Source organism: Cydia amplana, chromosome 24, assembly GCF_948474715.1.
Source record: "Cydia amplana chromosome 24, ilCydAmpl1.1, whole genome shotgun sequence".
Lineage (NCBI taxonomy): Eukaryota > Metazoa > Arthropoda > Insecta > Lepidoptera > Tortricidae > Cydia > Cydia amplana.
Window position 1 is genome coordinate 1,265,993 of NC_086092.1, and position 25,262 is coordinate 1,291,254.

General features: G+C 36.9%; 1 protein-coding gene across 1 annotated transcript; it reads right to left on the reverse strand.

Annotated features, from left to right (window-relative positions):
* Positions 1–2,457: 2,457 nt before the first annotated feature.
* LOC134658994 (uncharacterized) lies at positions 2,458–24,960 on the reverse strand. Its single transcript, XM_063514600.1, has 15 exons — positions 24,886–24,960; positions 23,424–23,553; positions 22,358–22,726; positions 20,981–21,101; positions 17,479–17,611; positions 17,042–17,170; positions 16,113–16,222; positions 14,321–14,400; positions 13,582–13,985; positions 12,404–12,509; positions 10,157–10,294; positions 8,918–8,988; positions 6,969–7,058; positions 4,387–4,673; positions 2,458–2,677 (listed from the first exon to the last, which is right to left on the reverse strand). The coding sequence occupies exons 1-15, from the start codon at positions 24,958–24,960 to the stop codon at positions 2,470–2,472; spliced, it is 2,451 nt and encodes an 816-aa protein (XP_063370670.1). The 3' UTR covers positions 2,458–2,469.
* Between the last annotated feature and the right edge of the window lie 302 nt (positions 24,961–25,262).

Below are 25,262 nucleotides of genomic sequence, written 5' to 3' on the forward strand. Positions count from 1 at the left end.
GCTGGTTGGCCCTGTACCTACATAGTAGCTTATTCTTATCCGTGTACTTACAGTGCCGACTTATGTGAACCAGTCGATGTAAGTAATATTTATTAACTCACATTTATAGACGGGTCTATCGCGAATTTATTTTATTAACTTTATTTACCGACCACGACCAGTGGAACCTGTGTCGAAACGTCGGTAAATGAAGGTGATAAAATAATTTCGCGATAATAATGTGACTATGTGTTCAAACGCGAAATTTTTAAATGTTATATTGTAAGTAATATTATTAATTAAACTTTTGTTATTAATGTTTAAGTCGAATAATATTGTGTCACTTTGTCGGCAACTAAATGAAATAGGTAGCTAGTTTCTGCTTTCAACAGTAAAGCTTTCAATGTTAGATTCCTCTTGATCATGAACCTATACCTGTTCAAGAAATTAAAATGCATAGGTAATGACTATAACATAATAGATAAAATAGTTAAGTCTTTACTAACTCTTTTTATTTACTTTTTTTGTAGTTTTTAGAAGAATATAAATAAAACATTTTGTTATAAAAGTATAGAATTTATTTAAACAATTTTACATGTCCGGCCTACCAGCGCTTCGGAAATATATATTTGGTGAGAAGAAACGCCGCAAGAAACTCACCATTATTACTTAAAAACTAATCATTATTATTGGTTTTTATTATAACTTATAAACTAATGCCGGCTGTATACAATCGTCGAGAGCCTCTCGCCGGCAAATCCCTCCGAAAGCAGGCAAGTCTCGGCAAAAAACCGACCCAATCGGAAAAGGGCAAGACGAGACGAGAAAGAAGCAATATGTACACAGTACACACTCGTATTGCTCTCACTCGACGAGTGTGTACAGCCGCCGGCATAACACTTAATTAATATTTTGTTTGTCTCAAAAATAAAATAAATCTTCAGGTTTCAAATCAATCTCGTTGGTCATATGCTGCACCTAAGAAAATATTGATAATGATAATACATTTTAGTTATAGCGTTATAAAATGTCACTCAATCGAAGTTATTTACACTCTCATTTTAAAACGTCGTCATGGTCTAATAAAACATGGTCTTCTCTTCCCAGAGTGTCACTTGCCTACGTCACAATAACATTGCCACTTTATTTCAACATAACATGTTACATGGGTACATTATATCCATGGTTAATAAGTTAATTTATTTCTTTATAATTTAATAATTTTCATTTATATGTATTTTATCTTAAATTTTACAATAAACTGTCATTTTTAATTATTCGTTAGCAATATCTTCCGATTCACGAAAGAAATTTCAGACGTTCGGGTAATTCTGTTTACACTACTGGCAACACAGGATAGCGCTGTCACATTTGACAATCCGCCATTTTGTCCCTGACCGACCGTCCTTGTCGAACGCGTGTTAATTGTTATTTCCTTCTCGCTCAGTGTCAGCAGTCGTAGTGTTTTCCAAACTTTTCACGTCGTAAGCTTGGTAATTAATGTTTTGTTACGAAAATGGTTGGCTGCTCTATTCGGAACTGTAAGAGTAGGAGTGAAAAGTGCAGTATAGATTTGTTTTATTTTACTATGTTTCTACATGAATAACTTAAAATTAATGCCGTTAAAATAATTTTCACCGTTGGTTAAAATTCTCCCACATTTTAAAGTTTGAGAACCTGTAAACAGCATGATGACGTAGGCAAGTGACAGTTAGGTCATTCGCGAATCTCGGAAGAGAGTACCAGGCGGAGTATATTATTATACCATGAACGTCATGCTTAATTATATGATATTGTACTATACTTCGTTTTTTTTAGCATTAGAAATTTGGTAAACAATCTTGATGTGTCTTTTAATTGAAAAACACATTTTAAAAATAAGTTACGGTAAATATGTAACAATTATGAATCTAATACAATCTTTTATAGTCTTCTGCTTTCATAAGTAATAGACTACCCATTACGCCAGACCGGTCGTCAAAATAGTCATACAGTCTATATGTAGGGTAAAACTGGGATAGATGCCACGTTGCCTTGATTGCAATTACTCTATTTTCGCGAATGAAACACATGTTATTTTATTTATCTATCGAGAGACTCTGCAACTGCAACTAAGTTGACCATGTTGCAATGTCTCTGTGCAATTGCATGGGACGAATATGTGCGATCAAAGTTTTTGCGGGATAAATGTCCTCTTTCTCGACGGGGCATCTATCCTAAACATAATTTACATGGATTAGGCAAATATCCCATATATGGGATAGTTGTCTCAAAATTTAGAGGTCCGCAAAAATCGCCAATACTCTGGAAATATCAAAGATAATGTTTATTCCTTTCATAAATTTGAAGATAATAAACCAAAGTACTTACCCGTTTTACAAATAAGGAAACTTGCTTTTTGTACTAAGAGATATCAAGTAATTTCAAAAAGTGGGGCATCTATCCCACTTTTACCCTATAAGTAATATGTAGCTAGCCTCAAATGTTCGGCTAAGCCGGCACGAGCACGCAACGTTGCTCGTCATGTTCTACGTCGTAAGGTTTTAGGGTGATGCCGGCAAACACGGCTAGTTGCTCGCCGATGTCGAAACCGTCGGCGTCGATAAGTTTCAAGGTCACCTCGTCGAGACCTCGAGCGCTGTCAAAAAAAAGTAAAATAATAATTGACGTTACTGATGACTGAAGAGCTGGCGGATTCCTCGCACAACGTATCAGCATTCGAACCCAGGACCATCGACTTCACAAGCAGGGTCACTACCTACTGAAATAAATGTCATATACTAAGAAAACCGGCCAAGTGCGAGTCGGACTCGCGCACGGAGGGTTCCGCACCATCAACAAAAAATAGAGCAAAACAAGCAAAAAAACGGTCACCCATCCAAGTACTGACCCCGCCCGACGTTGCTTAACTTCGGTCAAAAATCACGTTTGTTGTATGGGAGCCCCACTTAAATCTTTATTTTATTCTGTTTTTAGTATTTGTTGTTATAGCGGCAACAGAAATACATCATCTGTGAAAATTTCAACTGTCTAGCTATCACGGTTCGTGAGATACAGCCTGGTGACAGACGGACAGACAGACGGACAGCGGAGTGTTTGTAATAGGGTCCCGTTTTTACCCTTTGGGTACGGAACTCTAAAAAGTGACCCAGGCCTCCAGTGCCCCAGGCTGGAATCGAACCAGCGTCCTCTGCTATCGCGGCAGGTGCCTGTGTCATTCGGCCACCGGGCCACAGCGGCATAGGTCGAATTTTTCCAAGTATATGCACTTCTTACTGAAGACTTATGGCACCCCCAATATTTTCTGAAAATAATTTAATTTGTTCTATGTATGGTCACTAACAGTGCGCAGTTAGAAACCGAGTATTATAAATACTAATATAATTAGTGCCTGCATAGTTTTTAGGGTTCCGTACCCAAAGGGTAAAAACGGGACCCTATTACTAAGGCTCTGCTGTCCGTCCGTCCGTCCGTCCGTCCGTCCGTCCGTCCGTCCGTCCGTCTGTCACCAGGCTGTATCTCACGAACCATGATAGCTAGACAGTTGAAATTTTCACAGATGATGTATTTCTGTTGCCGCTATAACAACAAATACTAAAAACAGAATAAAATAAAGATTTAAGTGGGGCTCCCATACAACAAACGTGATTTTTGACCGAAGTTAAGCAACGTCGGGCGGGGTCAATACTTGGATGGGTGACCGTTTTTTGCTTGTTTTTTGTTGATGGTGCGGAACCCTCCGTGCGCGAGTCCGACTCGCACTTGGCCGGTTTTTTTTTCCAACGTTAGTTCCACGAGACTCTTACTTTTGGTTGTTTTTAGGGTTCCGAACCCAAAGGGTAAAAACGGGACCCTATTACTAAGACTCCACTGTCTGTCTGTCAACAGGCTGTATCTCATGAACCGTGATAGCTAGACAGTTTAAATTTTACACAGATGATGTATTTCTGTTGACGCTATAACAAAAAATACTAAAAACAAAATAAAATATTTTTTTAAGTGGGGCTCCCATACAACAAACGTGATTTTTTTGCCGTTTTTTGCGTAATAGCACAGAATAAATAATAGTACTAGGTACAGAAGACTCACTCTCTAACAAAACGCGTCTGTTACGATCAGCACAGATATGGCCGCTAGGTGGCGACAGCGCCACGCGCGGCTTATGGCTTTCCCCAAAATTGGTGTGAAACGGATATACTTTTAGCTACCTGTAGCAAAGCGACGAAATCGCGGAGTGAGACACGCCTGGTAATAGTACGGAACCCTTAGTGCGCGAGTCCGACTCGCACTTGGCCGGTTTTTACGGATATATTTCCGCCATTATTGGTCCTTCGAGCAATATATGCTCTAGCGACATTTTGGTCCTTCGACCCAGATATGACAACGGCACACAAAAGGCATACTAACATGATTTGCGCCTGCATAGTCCTGTCCAACGTTAAACCCCTGAGCGTCTCGGACACGTCGACCCCGGACACGGACACGGACACGCCGGACACGGACACGCCGGACACGGACACGTCGGACACGGACACCCCGGACACGGACACCCCGGACACGGACACGTCGGACACGGACACGCCAGCCAGCCGGCACGGCACGGCGCGCGCCGGCAGCGTTAGCCAACGAGGCTCAAGCGGGCGAAGATCGGATATAGACACTGTTGCCGTGTTACCGTAGTCTATGTAGAACACCTGCAAAAAAAAGTATACAAATTGAGGTACACATGAGAACTAATTCAATTAAATTGAATTCAAGTATATTAATAAATAAATAAAAAATAAAATAAATAAATATTATAGGACATTATTACACAAATTGACTAAGCCCCACGGTAAGCTCAAGAAAGCTTGTGTTGTGGGTACTCAGACAACGATATATATAATATACAAATACTTAAATACATAGAAAACAACCATGACTCAGGAACAAATATCTGTGCTCATCACACAAATAAATGCCCTTACTGGGATTCGAACCTAGGACCGCGGCTTCACAGGCAGGGTCACTACCCACTAGGCCAGACCGGTCGTCAAAAACGTAACGAAAACGTAAACGTAACGTAACGTAAACGTAAATATTATTAATAAGTTTTGTTTTCCTAGTTCTGTAGGTACCCATATAAAGAGTATTGTTTTGTATTGTTAATAAGTATTCATATTTAGATTATTAGTGATAACACGTTGTAAAAAATTTAGTGCTAACCACCATTTGTTTGTTAACCTGTTGCTATTGGTGGGAACCTATAATTGGCTTTCTGTTATTTACATATATAACTATTGTACAATTGATAGCTGTTGGTTCTCCGAATAATAAATAAATAAATAAAATAAATAAATTCAATTCAATTCTCTTTATTTCAGATAAAGCATCCATATCGTGTTAGTTACAAAATAAAAATAAAAATAAATCTTAAGCTAAAACTTAAATAGGTACTATGTTAGTAAAATAAATTAAATTATTCTTAAAACCTACAGGCCAGCCTATTTGACATAAGTTGCTAAAGGCTTGACCTGATCTAGCCAATGTGCCAGTATACTACAGCTATATCTGTATTTATTGACAGCTAAAGTTCGTTTTTTTTAGCATTAGAAATAAGGTAAACAATCTTGATGTGTCTTTTAATTGAAAAAGACATTTTAAAAATAAGTTACGGTCAATATGTAACAATTATGAATCTAATACGATCTTTTATAGTCTTCTGCTTTCATAAGTAATAGTTATTGATTTTTAAAAAGTGTTTTTCAATTAAAAGACATGTCAAAATAGCTTACCTTCTTTCAAGTTCTTTCTAATGCTAAAAAAAACGAACTGTAGGGAGTTCCTATATCGATAAATTAAATTATCGATACTTTTCCCTAATACTAGTGATCGCCCCCAGTTTCGTTTGTAAATGTATATTATTTGTAAGTATTATTTCGGGGTGGATGATAAAGTTTACACAAAGCCTTTATATGAGAGCTCGGTTAAAAAAAAATTACGATGAGTGAAGATTCAAAAATCTTTTTAAAATAAAGAAGAAGGGAATTTAGTAATTATTTTGTTTCATGCAGCACATGAGAGAAGTATCGATATTTTTTTTTTTATTGTATATGATAATTGAGTTTATCGATATAGTAACTCTCTGCCTGTCAATAAATTCTGCCTCATAGAGTCCGATGTCTGCTCATGAGGTACCTCTTCCGGCTAAGGAGACCTCACGTGTATTTTTCTACAGTGAACGAAACTAGGAAAAAACCGGCCAAGTGCGAGTCGGACTCGCGTTCCAAGGGTTCCGTACATTAAGTCCGACTCACGCTTGACTGCACATTTCTAATAGGTTTTCCTGTCATCTATAGGTAAAGAACTATTTTAGACCCAGTAGTTTCGGAGATAAAGGGGGGGGGGGGGGTAATTTTTTGGCTATTTTCTTAAATAGTTTCTTACCTACTTATTTTAAAATTATAAAAAAAAAATATTTGAAAGCTCTTTAATTTGATATTATCGTCAGGTGACAAGCAAAAGACACCAATTACTATAAAAGTATTTAAACAAAAATCAACCTCCTTTACGTACTAATATGGTTCACTATAGCTATGAACTTGTGGTGGTACTTAGTGAATTTTGCTTCTCACCTGACGATATAACACGATATAGCTTATAGCTTAGCTTACGATATAGCTTATAGCTTACGATATAGCTTGAAAAACTTTAAATTTTAACTTTCTCATTTCCCCCCCAAAAGTGGCCCCCATGTATTTTTTCAAATTGATTTATTAGCGTTACATGTCCGTCTTTGGGTAACCCGTGCGAAACCGGGGCGGGTCGCTAGTGTTATATATATCGTTGTCTGAGTACAACACAAGCCTTCTTGAGCTTACTAAGCGCATTGTAATTATGCCTACTTGAATAAACTATCTTTTATCTTTATCTTATCTTACTGTGGGTCTTGAGACTTGGTTAATCTGTGTAAGAATGTCCTATAATATAAATTTATTTTATGATGATACCTCTACTGAGTCATGTGCTGATATGACCCTAGCCCGGTAATGGCTGCCTTCATACGGAGCCGATACCAACTCGCCAGGCGCCGGTACTAACTGTAATAGGAAATTAACTACAAAATATGTATTAATATTAACACTGATTTAAACTTTCACGATTTTTACACATTATTAAATTATACAACGGCATCCCTAGTAGTAATTATGACATCCCTAGTGCGCCAAACGTTCAAGCGGATAAACAAGACCAAGTGCGGGTAGTTCGAAAAACTCGCGCGGTTAGACGATGCTGATGTCAACTTAAGCCAGTCTTCTCCGAGACCACGGGGACAACGCCGTCCTCGAAACGTCGGAGGTAAATCTTAAAACTTAGATACGCGATTAAGTCCCGTTGTATAATTTAATAATGTATTAATATTATCATTTATCCACTACCTAAAGGTTGTCTGGAAGAGATCGCTATTTGGCGATAAGACCGCGTGTTGTTGCCTCTGTCTTCATGTACCTATTATGTGTGTCTCTCTGTAAATGTTTTAATGAGGTTGTGCAATAAAAAGGATTTGTATTGTATTGTATTTATGTAGAGTTAGACCAAGATAAGAATGGAACTGGACTTGGTTATGACTGGAAGAGACCCCATATAGCGACAAGTTCGCCTTGTTGTTTAATTATTTATGGAACTGTGTTTCTCGTATTTGTTTTTCTACGTACAATAAAGAATATACATACATACATACATAAGTCTGAAAAGATTTTGATTGCACACGCAGTGCAAGTGTTATATATACGATACGTAATAATTTCATAGAAGTTTGACGTTTAAAATAGCACTTGCACTGCGTGTGCTATCAAAATCGTTGCAGAGTTGTCTTGGTCTAACTATAATCATAGACAAATATAAGTAAAGAAAGAGTGGTAACTCCATACATCAGTTTTCTTATCGAGAGTTATTTCATAGTCGACATCTAACGTCAAGTAGCGGAACTATCAGTACCGCTACTTGACACAGGATGTCACTAATGTCGCTACTGACGAAAAATTTAGGTACTGCCAGGCGTGTCTCATTCCGCGATTTCGTCGCTTTGCTACTACAGGTAGCTAAAAGTACATCCGTTCGGCCCCAATTTTGGGGAAAGCCATAAGCCGCGCGTGGCGCTGTCGCCACCTAGCGGCCATATCTGTGCTGATCGTAACAGACGCGTTTTGTTAGAGAGTGAGTCTTCTGTACTTAGTATTATTATTTATTCTGTGGTACTGCTAAAACAATTTTCATCGAAAATTATAAGCGGAAGGAGTTGAAAATAGAGTTGCGGTGCATCCGGTTATAATATTAGCTGAAAATGGTTGAGCATTAGAGTTTTTGTTTGCCGCGACATCTATTGTCAACTAGCAGTACTGATAATGTCCGCTACTTGCCGCTAGATGTCGACTACGACATAACTCGCGTTTTGGTAAGAAAACTGATCTAAGAAGTTACCACTCTTTCTTTACTTATACAGTGTGTAAATCCAATACGGGCGAATATTTAAACGGTGGTTAGCATAGGACCTAAAAAGTATATTGAGATAGATTTTACTTAGAAATGCATTGAAAATTTTAACCATACAAAATAATTCGGCCCGCAATGTAATACACCACACAAGTTACGGGATACGAGCTTTTTAAAGTAACTGTCAACGCTTGTTGGCAGTTACTATAAAAAGCTCGTATCTAGTAATGTCATGTCATCTTCTGTTTCTTAATGTTTGCAGTACATTGCTGCTCGGTACATGTGGAAAAAATTAATCACGGGGTCATAATTAAGTGTAACATAAAAAACATTTTAATTAATGATAAGACGGGTAAATTCTATATCTGGTTTAATTTATTGCCCGTATTAGACTTACACACTGTATTTCTTATAACCTGGTTAAATAAAAGCTTGTACCTATAAGTAATTATGTATACAAAAATACCTTTAAAGGTCCGGAATTCTCGGCGGCGAGGGTCATTTCATCTACCACGTCGGCTAGAGACATAGGCTCCTCTGTAATTAAATAGTTAGCATTAATTAATATTAATTTTATAAAAAGTTGGTGGGACAGTTTACCGCGCCTAAAGTTTACTTTAGGCTTGTGATTTCGGTGTATACAATACAATACAAATAATACAGAAAAGAAGAGATTAAACAACCGGCGGTCTTATCGCAAAAAGCGATCTCTTTCTCTAACAAAATTTCGACTCTCTCGTTTGCGGTAGACCCTTATAGATTGTGACTGATTGTGGTAGTGGCGCCCCCTACGCAGGGTTTCGCGTAATATTCCCAATAGATGTATTATAGCGACTTTAGACAGTTACACCATAGAGAAATATAGTAAGAATAGATTGCTCAACCCATACATCAGTTTTGGTACCAAAAAGACTATTATTTTAGCATCGAGTAGCGGACATTATCAGTTCTGCTAGTTGACAATAGATGTCTAGTGAGTCGCGACTCACGAAATTTGTATTAATTTACAACTAATATTAAAGCAGAAGGAGTTGAAAATAGAGTTTCGGCTAATCCGGTTATATTATTAGCTGAAAATTGTTGAGCATTAGACTTTTGGGTCGGTGCAACATCTTGTCAAGTAGCAGTACTGATAATTCCGCTACTCGACGCTAGATGTCGACTATGAAAATAACAGTCCTTTTGGGGCCAAAATAGATGTATGGAGTGAGCACCAGGGATGTTGCGAATATCCGCATCCGCTCCGCAAAACTTCCGCATTATTTTCAACATCCGCATCCGCATAAAATCGATACGGAGTTTAATGCGGATGCGGATGTGGAACAGGTCGGTACAGGAACGTCTTAGCATCGGCGTAAGTGCTATACTGCTAGGTAATTTAGTTTATTAGACATTATTAAATTATTACAGTTTATTATTATTTAATTTATTAGACAAAAAACCTATTAGAAATGAGCAGTCAAGCGTGAATTAATGTACGGAACCCTTGGAACGCGAGTCCGACTCGCACTTGGCTCGTTTTTTGAAATAAAAATTACTAAAATGTAATATTTGACGTTTTTTATGTACCTATCTTGACATCCGCATCCGCGGATGTGAGCCTTTAAAAATCCGCATCCGCATCCGCTTCCGCGGATGTCAAAAAATCGGCATCCGCAACATCCCTGGTGAGCACATGTATTTTTTCCTCTACGGTTACACTCACCTGGACCTTCAAAGTGCACGTACAGCTGGCACGTGTCGTCCACGTGCGTGACCTTGAGCTTGAGCCACGTGCCCGGCGGGGGGAGGGGCGGGGACGGACACTTGACGTGTACGGACACGCGGTCTAGCGTCCAGCCGTCTGTGGACAGGTCAATCTTATGTCAGGCATAGAGAAAAAATACATAGAGTGCTCACTCCATACATCAGTTCAGACTATTAATTTCAGTGTCTACATCTAGCATCGAGTAGCGGAACTATCAGTATTGCTACTTGATAATAGATGTAGCACCGACCGGAAAGTCTTATCTCAACAGCATAAGACTTTCCGGTCGGTGGCGACATCTATTGTCAAGTAGCAGTACTGATAATTCCGCTACTCGATGCTAGATGCTAATAGTCTTTTTGGTACTAAAACTGATGTATGGAGTGAGCACTCTATGTATTTTTTTCTCTATGGTCAGGGCAGGCGTGGCTCACTCCGCGATTTCGTCGCTTTGCTACAGGTAGTTAAAAGTACATCCGTTCCACACCAATTTTGGTGGCTAGCCATAAGCCGCGCGTGGCGCTGTCGCCACCTAGCGGCCATATCTGTGCTGATCGTAACAGACGCGTTTTGTTAGAGAGCGAGTCCTCTGTACCTAGTACTATTATTTATTCTGTGGCTATGGTCAGGGTCTAATCTAGATAGTCAGACCTAACTTTGCACATTTCGTCAAGTTAATACGAAATATGACTGCTATGGTGGCAAAGTCGGTGAAGAATTCCTAGGGCCACTTGCACCATTCAATAACCCGGGATAACCGGTTAAACCTGGAGTTACCATGGTTACCAGTACAATTTGACACTGGGTTAATCGTTTAACCGGTTAAGCCCGGGTTAGTGGGATGGTGCAGCATAAAATGGATTTTTTTGGCATACATCCTAGGTTTTTAGGGTTCCGTACCCAAAGGGTAAGAACAGAGAGAGAAATTGCTAAGACTCCACTGTCCATCTGTCTGTCACTAGGCTGTATCTCGTGAACCGTGATAGCTATACAGTTGAAATATTCACAGATGATGTATTTCTGTTGCCGCTATAACAATAAATACTAAAAACAGAATAAAATAAATATTTAAGTGGGACTCCCATCCAACAAACTTGATTTTTTGCCGTTTTTTGCGTAATGGTGAGGAACCCTTCGTGCGCGAGTCCAACTCACACTTGGCTGGTTTTTTTATATTTTTATTTTATCTTTTACCTTTAAACGAGCAATTTTTGTATTGTATATATATTTCGGCGATCTCTCGACTAACGGCTCGATGAAATTTCGGCTCTAAAGATTTCGATGAAATTTGCTATATGGGGGTTTCGGGGGCGAAAAATCGATCTAGCTAGCTCTTATGAAATGAAATGAAATGAAAGTTTATTCACGAGAACATACACCGCAGCACATTTAGAACATTTTAAAAGTAAATTACTTATAATTTTCTTTAATAAAACTGTAAATTCAACATTTCGTAGAAAGACAATTAAGAAGGTTGACTTGTATGTTCTCGCAAATTTATATTTTTTTCGCATATATTAGGATGTTTTAATACTTTGGGTGCTGTTTTAATCTTATAAAACTGCCTAAAGTAATTTTTGCGTTACCAATACACAATAATAATAATGGGAATATTAAAAATTAAGAAAAATAGCTTTGTTTCCATACTTTTGGCCTGGGGTGTATATGGTACAGTATGTTATTAAGTGTACCTACATATTGACCCATGATATGTTCGGCCTTATGGCATGTGAAAATTATTTGTATTGACATAATTCATGCATGTCAAAGGAAAATAAGTTACAGAAATGTCGCGTTTACTAAAATTATTTCTGGGAAAACGCGCATTTTTAAGTTTTTATATGTTTTCCGAGAAACCGAGCTTTGCTCCTAGATATTTACATAGAGAAAAACATACATAGATTGCTCACTCCATACATCAGTATTAGTACCAAAAAGACTATTAGCATCTAGCATCGAGTAGCGGAACTATCAGTACTGCTACTTGACAATAGATGTAGCACCGACCGGAAAGTCTTATGCTGTTGAGATAAGACTTTCCGGTCGGTGCTACATCTATTGTCAAGTAGCAGTACTGATAGTTCCGCTACTCGATGCTAGATGTAGACACTGAAATTATTAGTCTAACTGATGTATGGAGTGAGCACTCTTGTCTTACTATATTTCTCTATGATATTTATTATTAAAATGCCAAAAGTGACGTACCTGGGTGTATTTTGACGTGACGTTTTTTGCATCGGTTACCTTTGAAGCAACCCTCGCCGCCTTTGTAATGTTTGCATATTTCCATTTCGTCTCTATTGCTATAACCCTGAAAATTTACAACAAACAATATAGTAATAACTACCGGGGTGAATAGGGATGACTGGGGTGAATAGGGACAAAACTTAAAATGTGATTTACCTGACAATATCTTAAAAAGTTTTTGGCAAAAACTACATTTTTGGTACAAGCTTTTATGCTGCCTGTACTTTTCTTACGACAGACAACGAATACTCATCGAGATCATTCTAAAAACCCCTAACACAATTATGTTGCGTTGTTTCATCAGAGAGTTCCTATGGCCACCTCCTGTCTCCATCATCAGATCAGCTCGATGGTACCATAATATTGCATTGTCACCCGACTTACATGTGTATACAAAATTTCAGCTCAATCGGAAACCGGGAAGTGGATCAAATTTAACTTGCAAGATTTGTTTACAGACAGAAAACGGACAGTTGAAAGTAAATAAAAGCTTGTAAAAATAAAAATACGCACATAAATTCTATCATTTCATTGAAAATAATAAATAGATTTTGTATGATGCAATTTGTGTGGGTATTCTTATGATATTATTTATTTATTTAATCTTTACTGCACAGTAAAAAAAAATGTACAAAAGGCGAACTTAATGCCAGAAGACTTTAAGGGATACCAGTTAACCCTCAGGCCAAACAGAGAACAAGCAGTAATAGGTGCAAGAAAAATTTAATATTAAACATAAATCAAATAAATTATCAGGTAAATAATGTTTTAAGTTTTGTCCCTATTCACCCCAGCCATCCCTATTCACCCCAGTTGACGGTACCTATAAAATTCAATATTTTTAAAAAGATGCACATTTGCCGACCGGAGAGCAGAAATAGTACATTCAGATACAAGTGCGAAAAGTAGAAAATTCGCAACGAGTGGCGAATTACCTTTTCGCACGTGTATTGTACAACGTTTTACAGTACATAATATGGCCCTTTAAATTTTCGACATACGCACGTATAGTCCCTTCGGTCGTGTTTTAATTTTAATTTGTCGTCACTCGTTGCGAATTTCCTACTTTTCGCACTTGTATCGTAATGTTACTATTCCGTGGCTAAGGTTTGAAACATTGTATATTAAAAAGTTACCGTAACAGCTTCAACAGCATTCTCATGTTCCGTATATTTCATTTCATCTAAATTCATATTTTCTATCGCCTCTAATTCTTTAACCCGATCTTCATCAGGTCTAAGGTCCATTCCATCGACCCTTTTATCATTAATTTCATCTGTCTCTATTATATCTTTTTCTAAATTCGTGTCTTTATAAATTTCATCATTAAATGTATTTACTTTATCTAACATTTTATTTTCTTTTGAACTTATATCTTTATCAATATTTTCATTAGATTTGTCAAGTATTATACTTTCGTTTTCATCAGGTTTGATTTTATCATTTTGTGAAGTTTTATTTATTTTATTTATTTCAGTCAGAGAATGTATGTTTTCGTTGTTAATACTGCTTTTGGAGTTATTGTTCAATTCTGGATCGTCTGAAAGCATTTATTTTACATGTACACAAACAACGCGAATGGGTCTCTATTGTTTCCCAAATAGTTTTAAGCCATAATGTATTGTTTGCCCGCATTTTCGTTAGTCATAATTCATTTGGTTCAGAAACGCGTCACTTTTCAGGATTGCCATAAATCAAACCTAACCTAACCTATTTATAGGATAACCTTACGAAAATCCTGAAATGTTACGGTTTCAGTTTTATGACAAACAATACATTAATGACTTAAAACTTTATGGGAAACAACGGGATCCCAACGCGAATATTTTAGCACAGTTAAGTTGATATGTGGTGCTTAGTACTTGTACAACTTACTTGAATCCAGTGCTTGCACTCGCTCATTGACAGTAGTGCCATCGTCTAAGTACACGTAAACACCCAGAGATTGCAAAGAACTGAAATTAAGAAAATTATTAATCCTTGTTTCTGTATCCCACAAAAAATACGAAATTTTTGCCTATGCTGAAATACTTTTGAGCTTTCGCGTTCGTTCGATCAAATCATAGAGAAATATAGTAAGACAAGAGTGCTCACTCCATACATCAGTTCAGACTATTAATTTCAGTGTCTACAACTCTACATCTAGCATCGAGTAGCGGAACTATCAGTACTGCTACTTGACAATAGATGTAGCACCGACCGGAAAGTCTTATCTCAACAGCATAAGACTTTTCGGTCGGTGCTACATCTATTGTCAAGTAGCAGTACTGATAGTTCCGCTACTCGATGCTAGATGCTAATAGTCTTTTTGGTACTAAAACTGATGTATGGCGTGAGCACTCTATGTATTTTTTTCTCTATGATCAAATCACTAAATTACTACACCTTACAAAACAAAGTCCCCCGCCGCGTCTGTCTGTCTGTCTCTAAAAAGTCATAAACAGAACGGATTTTCATGCGGTTTTCATCTATATATAGAGTGATTTTTATGTTAGGTTTAGGTGTATATTTTGTTAAGGTTTACCCGTGCGAAGCCGGGGCGGGTCGGTAGTGAAATATAAAATATAAGATAGGTACTTTTTCGTGCTTTAATATAAATATATGTTTAACAAAAAGCGGCCAAGTGCGAGTCGGACTCGCCCATGAAGGGTTCCGTATTTAGGCGATTTATGACGTATAAAAAAAAAACTACTTACAAGATCTCGTTCAAACCAATTTTCGGTGGAAGTTTACATAGTAATGTACATCATATATTTTTTTTAGTTTTATCATTCTCTTATTTTAGAAGTTACAGGGGGGGGGGGGGGGGACACACATTTTACCACTTTGGAAGTGTCTCTCGCGCAAACTATTCAGTTTAGAAAAAAATGATATTAGAAACCTCAATATCATTTTTGAAGACCTATCCATAGATACCCCACACGTATGGGTTTGATGAAAAAAAAATTTTTGAGTTTCAGTTCGAAGTATGGGGAACCCCAAAAATTTATTGTTTTTTTTCTATTTTTGTGTGAAAATCTTAATGCTGTTCACAGAATACATCTACTTACCAAGTTTCAACAGTATAGTTCTTATAGTTTCGGAGAAAAGTGGCTGTGACATACGGACGGACAGACAGACGGACAGACGGACAGACGGACAGACAGACAGACAGACAGACATGACGAATCTATAAGGGTTCCGTTTTTTGCCATTTGGCTACGGAACCCTAAAAATGGAAACAATAGGTCTAGATTAAGAGAAGAAACTGTAACAATATTTTCTGTACGACCGTTTGTTTCAAATATCAACATTTATTCAGCAAATAGGCCACAAGGGCACTTTTACACGTCAATATGGAATTTAGATACAGCAAAAAAAAACCACATCAATAATTATAAAATACAACTAAGCCGTAAATATCAAATCAAACTAACATAGAGATGTATAAAGCCTCTAAATGTCGAATTACAAAAAACGCAATAACAATAGTATTGAATGAAAAAAAAAACAAAGATACAAAAACTATAATCTAAAATTATTTAGAGATGTAAATGTCTCTAAGTGTCATCATAACTAAAAGATTACAATATATAGTAGTTAATCAAATTATCCTTAGAGATGTATAGGGTTCATACTTAAATAAATAAATAAAATAGTAAGAGATAATTTAAAAATATAGTATTACCCGTCTTCATTTAAGTCTTCAACTAGTTTTATTTTGTATCGTTGCCCCAAGTATTGTTGCAGGAATTCTGTCCGTCTGTCTTCTAAAGTTTTATCTTCCGTCTGTTCAACCTAAACAGAAATCACTACATATTAAAAAAGCGGCCAAGTGCGAGTCGGACTCGCCCATGAAGGGTTCCGTATTTAGGCGAATTATGACGTATTCAAAAAAACTACTTACTAGATCTCGTTCAAACCAATTTTCGGTGGAAGTTTACATGGTAATGTACATCATATATTTTTTTTAGTTTTATCATTCTGTTATTTTAGAAGTTACAGGGGGGGGACACACACACACATTTTACCACTTTGGAAGTGTCTCTCGCGCAAACTATTCAGTTTAAAAAAATATGATATTAGAAACCTCAATATCATTTTTGAAGACCTATCCATAGATACCACACACGTATGGGTTTGATGAAAAAAAAAAAATTGAGTTTCAGTTCTAAGTATGGGGAACCCCAAATATTTATTGTTTTTTTTTTTCTATTTTTGTGTGAAAATCTTAATGCGGTTCACAGAATACATCTACTTACCAAGTTTCAACAGTATAGTTCTTATAGTTTCGGAGAAAAGTGACTGTGACATACGGACGGACAGACAGACAGACATGACGAATCTATAAGGGTTCCGTTTTTTGCCATTTGGCTACGGAACCCTAAAAACAACGTCGCTTCCCGCTGTCTGTCCCTATGTATGCTTAGATCTTTAAAACTACGCAACGGATTTTGATGCGTTTTTTTTAAATAGATAGAGTGATTCAAGAGGAAGGTTTATGTATAATTTGTTAACCCGTGCGAAGTCGGGGCGGGTCGCTAGTATCACATAAAATTACATCTGTAGGCAGACATTACGAGACCCATTGTAGGAAAAAGTTTGGGGGTTACTTACGTCAGCTAAATAACAGAGATGAGCCAAAGGCGGGGTGGTTGCGAACTGCGGGGCGAGAGGGAACAGGCGACTGTGGGTGGCTGGTTGGAATTCCCCCGTGTCCACAAGGAATACCTCTGGATCACCATCCTATAGAGATATACCTAATTGTAAAGTTTATTATATAAAAAAAAATTGTACATTACGATACAAGTGCGAAACGACCGAAGGGAGTGTTTTAAATCGACACGAGTTGCGAATTACCTTTTCGCACGTGTATTGTACAACGTTTTACAGTACATATGGCAGTAAATCGGTCGTGTTTTAATTTATCGCCACTCGTTTCGAGTTTCCTAATTTTCGCACTTGTATCGTAATGTACTATATAACTAAATTGTAGTAGACAGAAGGCTTCTCGCTAAAGAGCGATCTCTTCCAGACAACCATTGGGTACATACCTCTGATGTAATGTAGAGGGCTCTAAGGATGTGCCTAGTTTCGGATTCGTCGTAATAAGCACAAACGCTCTTAGGAATGAAATCTTCCACCATTTCTCGATTTTGGTAATAATTCAACATATCTTCCATAAGCCTGAAAATATACAAAGGAATCGATTAATATATGTATGAATATTACTGCAATGTTCTGTGCAGCACTAGCCCCCATCGTAAACCATAGAGTAACTTATGCATACTGTGCCTTAAACTGTTTTTTGACAAGTTTTCACGGACAATAAAATATGACATTGATACATCAAGGCGGTTTGTTTACAAAGGGCCTACCGGGAAACGCGAAAATCGAAACTCATCTAACTGCCTCTTTATCGCTAGAATAATCATAATCAATTTATTAAGTAATCGTATAAAGTACAAGTCATAGTTATTGCTTATAAATTCTTTAATTTCTCGAAAAGAATATTACAATTACTTTACTTATTTTTGCCTAAAACTAATTTTTGTGTATTAAAATCAATTATAGTCCTATCTAGATAAAGATAAAAGATTTTTATTCGTGACGATCACATAACATGTACGGACATGTACAGACAACAACAACAGCAAGAAAAGAAGAAATCAATTCACAAAATGGACCCAACTCAGCATAATGCTAGCTATAGGCAAACCAGAACTTTGGGAGTATTGTCAAGAGGGCGGGGCGCTCGTTTTGAATTTTATATAGCAACAATTTGTATAGTGGGGACAATGGAAATTGGCAGTTGATTTTTGTTCTATTCCGACAACTTTAATAAGTGCGAAGTTTGATGTTTCGATATTTCTTCGGTTTTTACGCTTAAATGGCTGACTCGATTTAGATAAAATGAATAGCGTAAAGTCAATTTTCTTTTTTTTGTTTTCTTTTTTTTTTAGGTTTGGTCGTTTAATTCCGCCCTTACGCCCTTCGCTAGCAATCCGTGATACCGATGCATGCGATACACCTAATACACAAATCAAATGATTACAAGACATCAACCAAATCGTGACGACCTGACTATAGTGACATTTGTCCATAAGTTTGAAACTTACCCGTCAATTCAGATGCTAATTTCGTTATGTTTTCTAATGGAATAAATTTCTCTCCCGCACGTTTTATTTCCAATAAATAACTATATACACTATTTACAACTTTTTTCTCTGTAAAATCAAAAAACTTTCGGCATGATTATTGCAGTCTAATAATAATTCACACGAAACTAGACAAAGCAATGTTTACATTGTCAATATTGACAACTATCATAGAGGGTAGATGTTGTCTATTATTAAAATTCCGAAACCACCTCCTCGAAACGTCGGAGGTAAATCTTAAAACTTAGATACGCGATTAAGTCCCGTTGTATAATTTAATAATATTATTAAAATTGTTGCCATTGCTAGAAATTAGTACCAACAAATTTCCGTAACATGGCGCACCCTCAATAGATCCTGGTTCACCTATATAAAGCTAGCGCTGGTCTTCCGTGGGCCCCATTTGGTGATGCCACCACAGATAACACATAAGCTAGGTACATATTAAAACACTACAAAGAAACACAAAAGGAATAATTATAAGAAAAGGGATCATCCATTAATTACGTCACACGAATTTCTAGGTTTTTTTATCCCTCCCCCCCTCCTTGTCACACTTGGTCACATTTTGCAAACCCTCCCCCCCTGGTGTGACTAGGGCTTGCAAATATTCGAAACCCTCAGATATTCGAATATTCGACTTTTTCTGACGACGTATTCGAATATTCGAATATTATAAAAAATAAGAAAAGGAACGAGAAATCGGTTTATTATCGTTTTATTCAAAAGCTTTTATCACATATTGCTAAAACTAAGGATATTTGGCAGAAATCCACTTAATTGACTAGATTTTATCATCCTACTATTTATAAGATGCCCACATTTATAAAAACAAATAAAACGCCAAAATTATACGTATTTAATATTTCTAGATAATACTTATTATAAATGCGTCGTTGCGTGAAATAATGGGGTCGATGTTCAAAGGGCTTTCATCTGCCAAAAAAAATGTATTCGTGCCATATGTGGAGTGTACCCAATGGCTTCTTGTAAACCTCTTTTCACTGAATTAAATATTCTCCCTCTACCCTGTCTCTATGTGTTTGAAGTCTCTAAATTTGTAAAACTGAATATGAATTTGTTCAGGACAGCCAAAGAGGTGTTTCCTAGAAACACTAGGAATACAAATAGGCTTGTTGTACCTAAACAGCAAAAAACTGCTGCTTTTAAGAAAAACTGTTACTGTATGGGTGTCACCATATACAACCGGCTACCACAGCATATAAAAGATCTGCCATACACTAAATTTAAAACAGCGCTTTTTAAATGGCTACTGGCGAAAAATTTTTACTCCATTAATGAATTTATTGCACATAATAATGTATAAAATTAATTTTAGTCAAATTTATATTATTAATATTTTATTAGTTTTATTTATTACCATGACATACTCAATTATTTTATTATCAATGGCTGGGACTGTATGTGTATATTGTAAAGTTAATTTATTGTGCTTTCTATTTTAGTTTAATTTAAGTTAATGAAGTTAGTAATTAAGTTTAAGTACAAATTTAATGTATTATAAGGACCCATTTGCATGCTGTCAAAAACAGCTAAAAAGGCTTGGAAATGTAACTTTATAACACCTGTATGTAAAACCCTTTTTATGTGCAAATAAATGATTATGATTATGATTATGATTATAACTTTAACCACCCAAACACCTAGGTATGTAAGATATTTTTTTCAGTAGGTAATTATTTTCCGATTTAAATTAACTTGTAATCACTCAGAGGCCTGTAAAAAGGCCTTTAATTTCATTGTATTTTGAATCTTTATTGACTTTATTTGTTTTGGCAAGAATTCCTAATGGTCGGCTAATTATATAATATTGGAATATTTAAGGGAAAAAGTTAGTTGAAACACACAGAAACTGTGACTACAGCGGATGACATAGATTTTTTTATAGTAATAAAAAATATTCGAATATTCGAAACCTGAGCGGCCGAATATTCGAATATCAAAACAGGCCGAATATTCGACAAATTCGAATATTCGAATATTCGAATTGCAAGCCCTAGGTGTGACGTCACATTTTAGGCAATTTTGTTTTCAACGTAATCGATAATATTAACTCGGCATTATTTTTTTAATAAAAAAATATTTTTGATATATAAATATTAGTAATTTTATAAAACAACGAAAGTTACATCCAAAATCTCATTATTTAACTGTACAGCGAATAAAAAAATATAAATTAATTTTCGGTTACTGATGAAGTTAAAGTGACATCACAATGTTTGTGACTCCCCCCTCCCCCATGTCACAACATGACACATTTTCTTGACCCCCTCCCTCCCCCTAAACGTGTGACGTAATTAATGGATGACCCCAAATAGAGAATACAAAAAAATAATATATAGCTCTGTTCTGGATTGTGTGTATAGTAGGTACTTACTTGAAGAATGAAGTATCGTCGACCACTATCCATAATTGGGCACCTTCCACGGTTACAATAGTAGCTTCGGGCACCAAAGGGTCCAACTTTGGTTGCGGAGGCAGACCCACCGGTTTACACCCTGGGCATAGGCAAAGATAGGTGGATGTCTTGTATGTGCAGAGAGCACAGACAAGACATCCTCTAGACCAGCGGTCGGCAACCTTTTAGCAGCCAAGGGCCACATAGTAGTTAACGAAGTTGACGCGGGCCGCACTTTGTTAATATTTATGACTTTATCAGACATTGTCGTTTGTCAATATTACATACAAAATAGCCAGGGAGGCTCGCGGGCCGCAAGTGACAGGTTCGCGGGCCGCGGGTTTCCGACCGCTGCTCTAGACCAGGGATGTTGCGAATATTCGCATCCGCATCCGCATCCGCGGAACATCCGCATTATTTTCAACATCCGCATCTGCATCCGCATCCGCATAAAATCGATGCGGAGCTCATGCGGATGCGGATGTCGACCAAGTCGGTAACAGGAACGTCTTAGCGGCAGCGTAAGGCTAGATGTCGTCATGTCATCAAGTAGATGGCGTCAATTTTTGATATTTTACAAATTAACACATATCAGTGAAATAATAAGGGTCAAAGTCAAATGGCGTTCTAACAGTTTTAATCTTCTGTCGAAAAATGTCAGCAAATTTACTGTGGCTATATAATGTGGTTGGCAACTGTCAAAGGTTTGCATAGATGCATCATAGCTTGCCCCTTTTTAGGGTTCCGTACCCAAAGGGTAAAAACGGGACCCTATTACTAAGACTCCGCTGTCCGTCCGTCCGTCTGTCACCAGGCTGTATCTCACGAACCGTGATAGCTAGACAGTTGAAATTTTCACAGATGATGTACCTATTTCTGTTGCCGCTATAACAACAAATACTAAAAACAGAATAAAATAAAGATTTAAGTGGGGCTCCCATACAACAAACGTGATTTTTGACCGAAGTTAAGCAACGTCGGGCGGGGTCAGTACTTGGATGGGTGACCGTATTTTTGCTTGTTTTTTGTTGATGGTGCGGAACCCTCCGTGCGCGAGTCCGACTCGCACTTGGCCGGTTTTTAGGGAAGAGCTGATACTCCTTCATTGCTGGATCGATTTTTATCAAACGTAAACAAAGAAACTAGCTTTAACGTATAAAAAACTAGCGACCCGCCCCAGCTTCGCACGGGTTAACAAATTATACATAAACCTTCCTCTTGAATCACTCTATCTATTTAAAAAAACCGCATCAAAATCCGTTGCGTAGTTTTAAAGGTCTAAGCATACATAAGGACAGACAGACAGCGGGAAGCGACTTTGTTTTATACTATGTAGTGACGCATTGTTATAAATACCTGTATCAGGTAGATCTTCATTTCTCTCCACAACAGTTTCATTTCCTTCCGTGTTATTTACTTCATTTCGCTCCACAACTGTTTCATTTCCTTTCATGTTATTTACTTCATTTCGCTCCACAACAGTTTCATTTCCTTCCGTGTTATTTAAATCTCTCCCATTACTCTCTCTGCAATTCTCTTTCTTATATGTTTGTCTTGTATTATTCATTCCTTTCTCTCTTTTGTATGACTTTCTATCTTTTGTTGGTAACCTCTGCGTGTTAGAGTGAGATGGTGTGTTAGAGTGAGAGGACGATATTTCACGTGCATGCTGTGGGTTTTTTGGTGGTACAGGGTGATATGGATCCATGTTTACACTGTTGGTTTCTGTAAAATTTACATAACTTTATGCAAATAAGGCAGAAATTAAAAAAAATCTTATATTATTGAAATTTCAATCAAAAATAACCAAGTTATTTGCAATTTTTTAAATTTTTTTTCAACAATGGGAAAGATATAATCATATTTATTTTCTGTTTATTACCTACCTACTACCTACCTCTACTACCTACTAGCCTGCTACCTACCTGTCTTTACTAAACAAGTGATTTTTTAATTACTTTATCACATAAGGTCTTCTTTTTTGTATAAAAATAAAAAAAAATAAAATAAAAAGTCATTTATTGTCGCTAAACACAGTAACAAAATAAAACAAAAGGAAAAAGAAAAAAGAAACAATAAGCACATAGTATAACAGCTTTGGCACTTGGTTAAACTAATACTTATTTATATTTCTTAATTATGATGAAACATAATATGTTTCATATAACATATTTCACGAAAAACTCATTGGTACACGCCAGGGTTTGAACCCGTTACCTCCAGATTCAAAATCGCACGCTTTTACGACTCGGCCACGACATTGAGCGACTTGCGACGGCGGCAGGGACAACCATAGGTGGGAACGAAAGGTCCGATCGCTGTATCTCCGCCGTCGCAAGTCGCTCAATGTCGTGGCGGAGTCGTTACCTCTAGGCTGAGAACGCTCTAAAACAATATTTGTGTTGTATTGTATAAAACATACCGAAAGTGCTCGCTGCCAAGTTGAAGTCTGTGACGGCATACATGAATTCGTCCAGCTGCCTGCTGGTCTGCAGGAAGCGGTGCTTAAACTCCCCCGGCTCACATAATAGCTGGGACAGGAAATTTCTGGCCTGTAGTGAGAGAAAAACATTGTTAATCAAACCTGGGATAACTCATGGCACTTATAAGTGACGTAGCAAAATATTATATCAACAATTAAATATATTGATGTTATTGTCAACATCTAAACGTTCTACAAAATAAATATATTTATACAAATATCTTTTCGAGCGATGGTGCCATAACCTTTAGCCTATGCACGGCCAGATGGCGTTAATTTCAATATTTACAAATGAACACATATCAGTGAAAGAATAAGGATCAAAGTCAAATAGCATTCTAACAGTTTTAATCTTCTGTCAAAAGATGGCAGGGTAAATTTACTGTGGCTACCATTGACATAGATATAGGGACTGGCTTTACGGGCAATAATAATGAGGCATGACAGGGGCCAGTACAGCGGTGTGAAATCGCTACAACGCGATTGGTTGACGAGTTCGCATTTCGCGCGCTATTGGTCGCAACTAGTCGCGTTAGACTGCACGATTGGCTGGAATTCGTGGGTAGCACCGCTGAACTAGTACGATGTTTAGTGCCCCATTAGCCCGTCCTTAGATATTATACGTCAATGGTGGCTACATAATTTATCATGACAGTAACTCTCTATAAAATCTATTCTCTTTGTATATATGTAACACCTACTTACTATTCATAAGTGCTTGTTGCTAGGCCTACATGAATAAAGTATATTTTAAGTTTGACTTTACCAACCGCCTAATCATAACTCGTTGTATATCTGTCGCACTTGTCACTCGATGTCATTGTTTATAAAATGCAATCTAACGGCAGAGTTTGAATTTAACAAGCTAATTACAGATTAATTATTAATGAGATTGCACCGTATAAGTCTTATTTAGTGTTTTTACTATGAGAGTCACGGAACACCAGCACAGTAATGTGTATATATTTTTTTAAATAGTTCGTTTATGAACGTAAAAGCGCTGTTTGATGCAGGGCTTTTTCTCTAAGTTTTTAATGTTATATACCGTCCTTTCGGTTTCGAAAACATTGTCACACACACTTATGTCACTGATATAACTATTTAAAACACTATTAACTTAAAAACTTCTTGTTAACTATTATTGCGAATAAATATATAGGGATCCAATGTTTATAGGGCGAGCAGCGCCATCTGTCACTCAATAATGATAATATCTCTGGGTATAGGCCTCCTTAAGTTTTTGCCATGCATCCCGGGTGTCTTGTTAAGTAAGTAAAAATGTAAATTCAGCTACCTTCTACTAGAAAACCATCGTACTACTCCTTTACCAACCGCCTAATCAATTAATCAGTATGTATTGGTAATTAATTAATCAGTGCTTTTGTTACATCTGCCCACTTACTTGCTCTTGCAAACGTCCAATATGATGCACAGCCGCAACACACACACTATCAAATCTTCTGATCCGTTCCTCCATCTCCCGTCGATGATATGATTGAGAATTCCTAAAACATTAGTTAAGAATAAGAAAAAAATATTCAGAAAACCGTATTACATATTACGTACATTGTTATGTGCACCTGAACTAGGAATATAATCCTGTATCTCAGGTAGAGGTTTTGTTTTGAGGAAAAAGTTACATTAAAAACTAAAACGTAGTAGACATTGTGTAAAATTGTAAATATAGTAGTAGACATACTTACATTGTTGCAGTTGCTATTTATTTCATTCATAAATAAAGAAAAGCTTCAGTCATGCATGACTATTTCCACCATATCA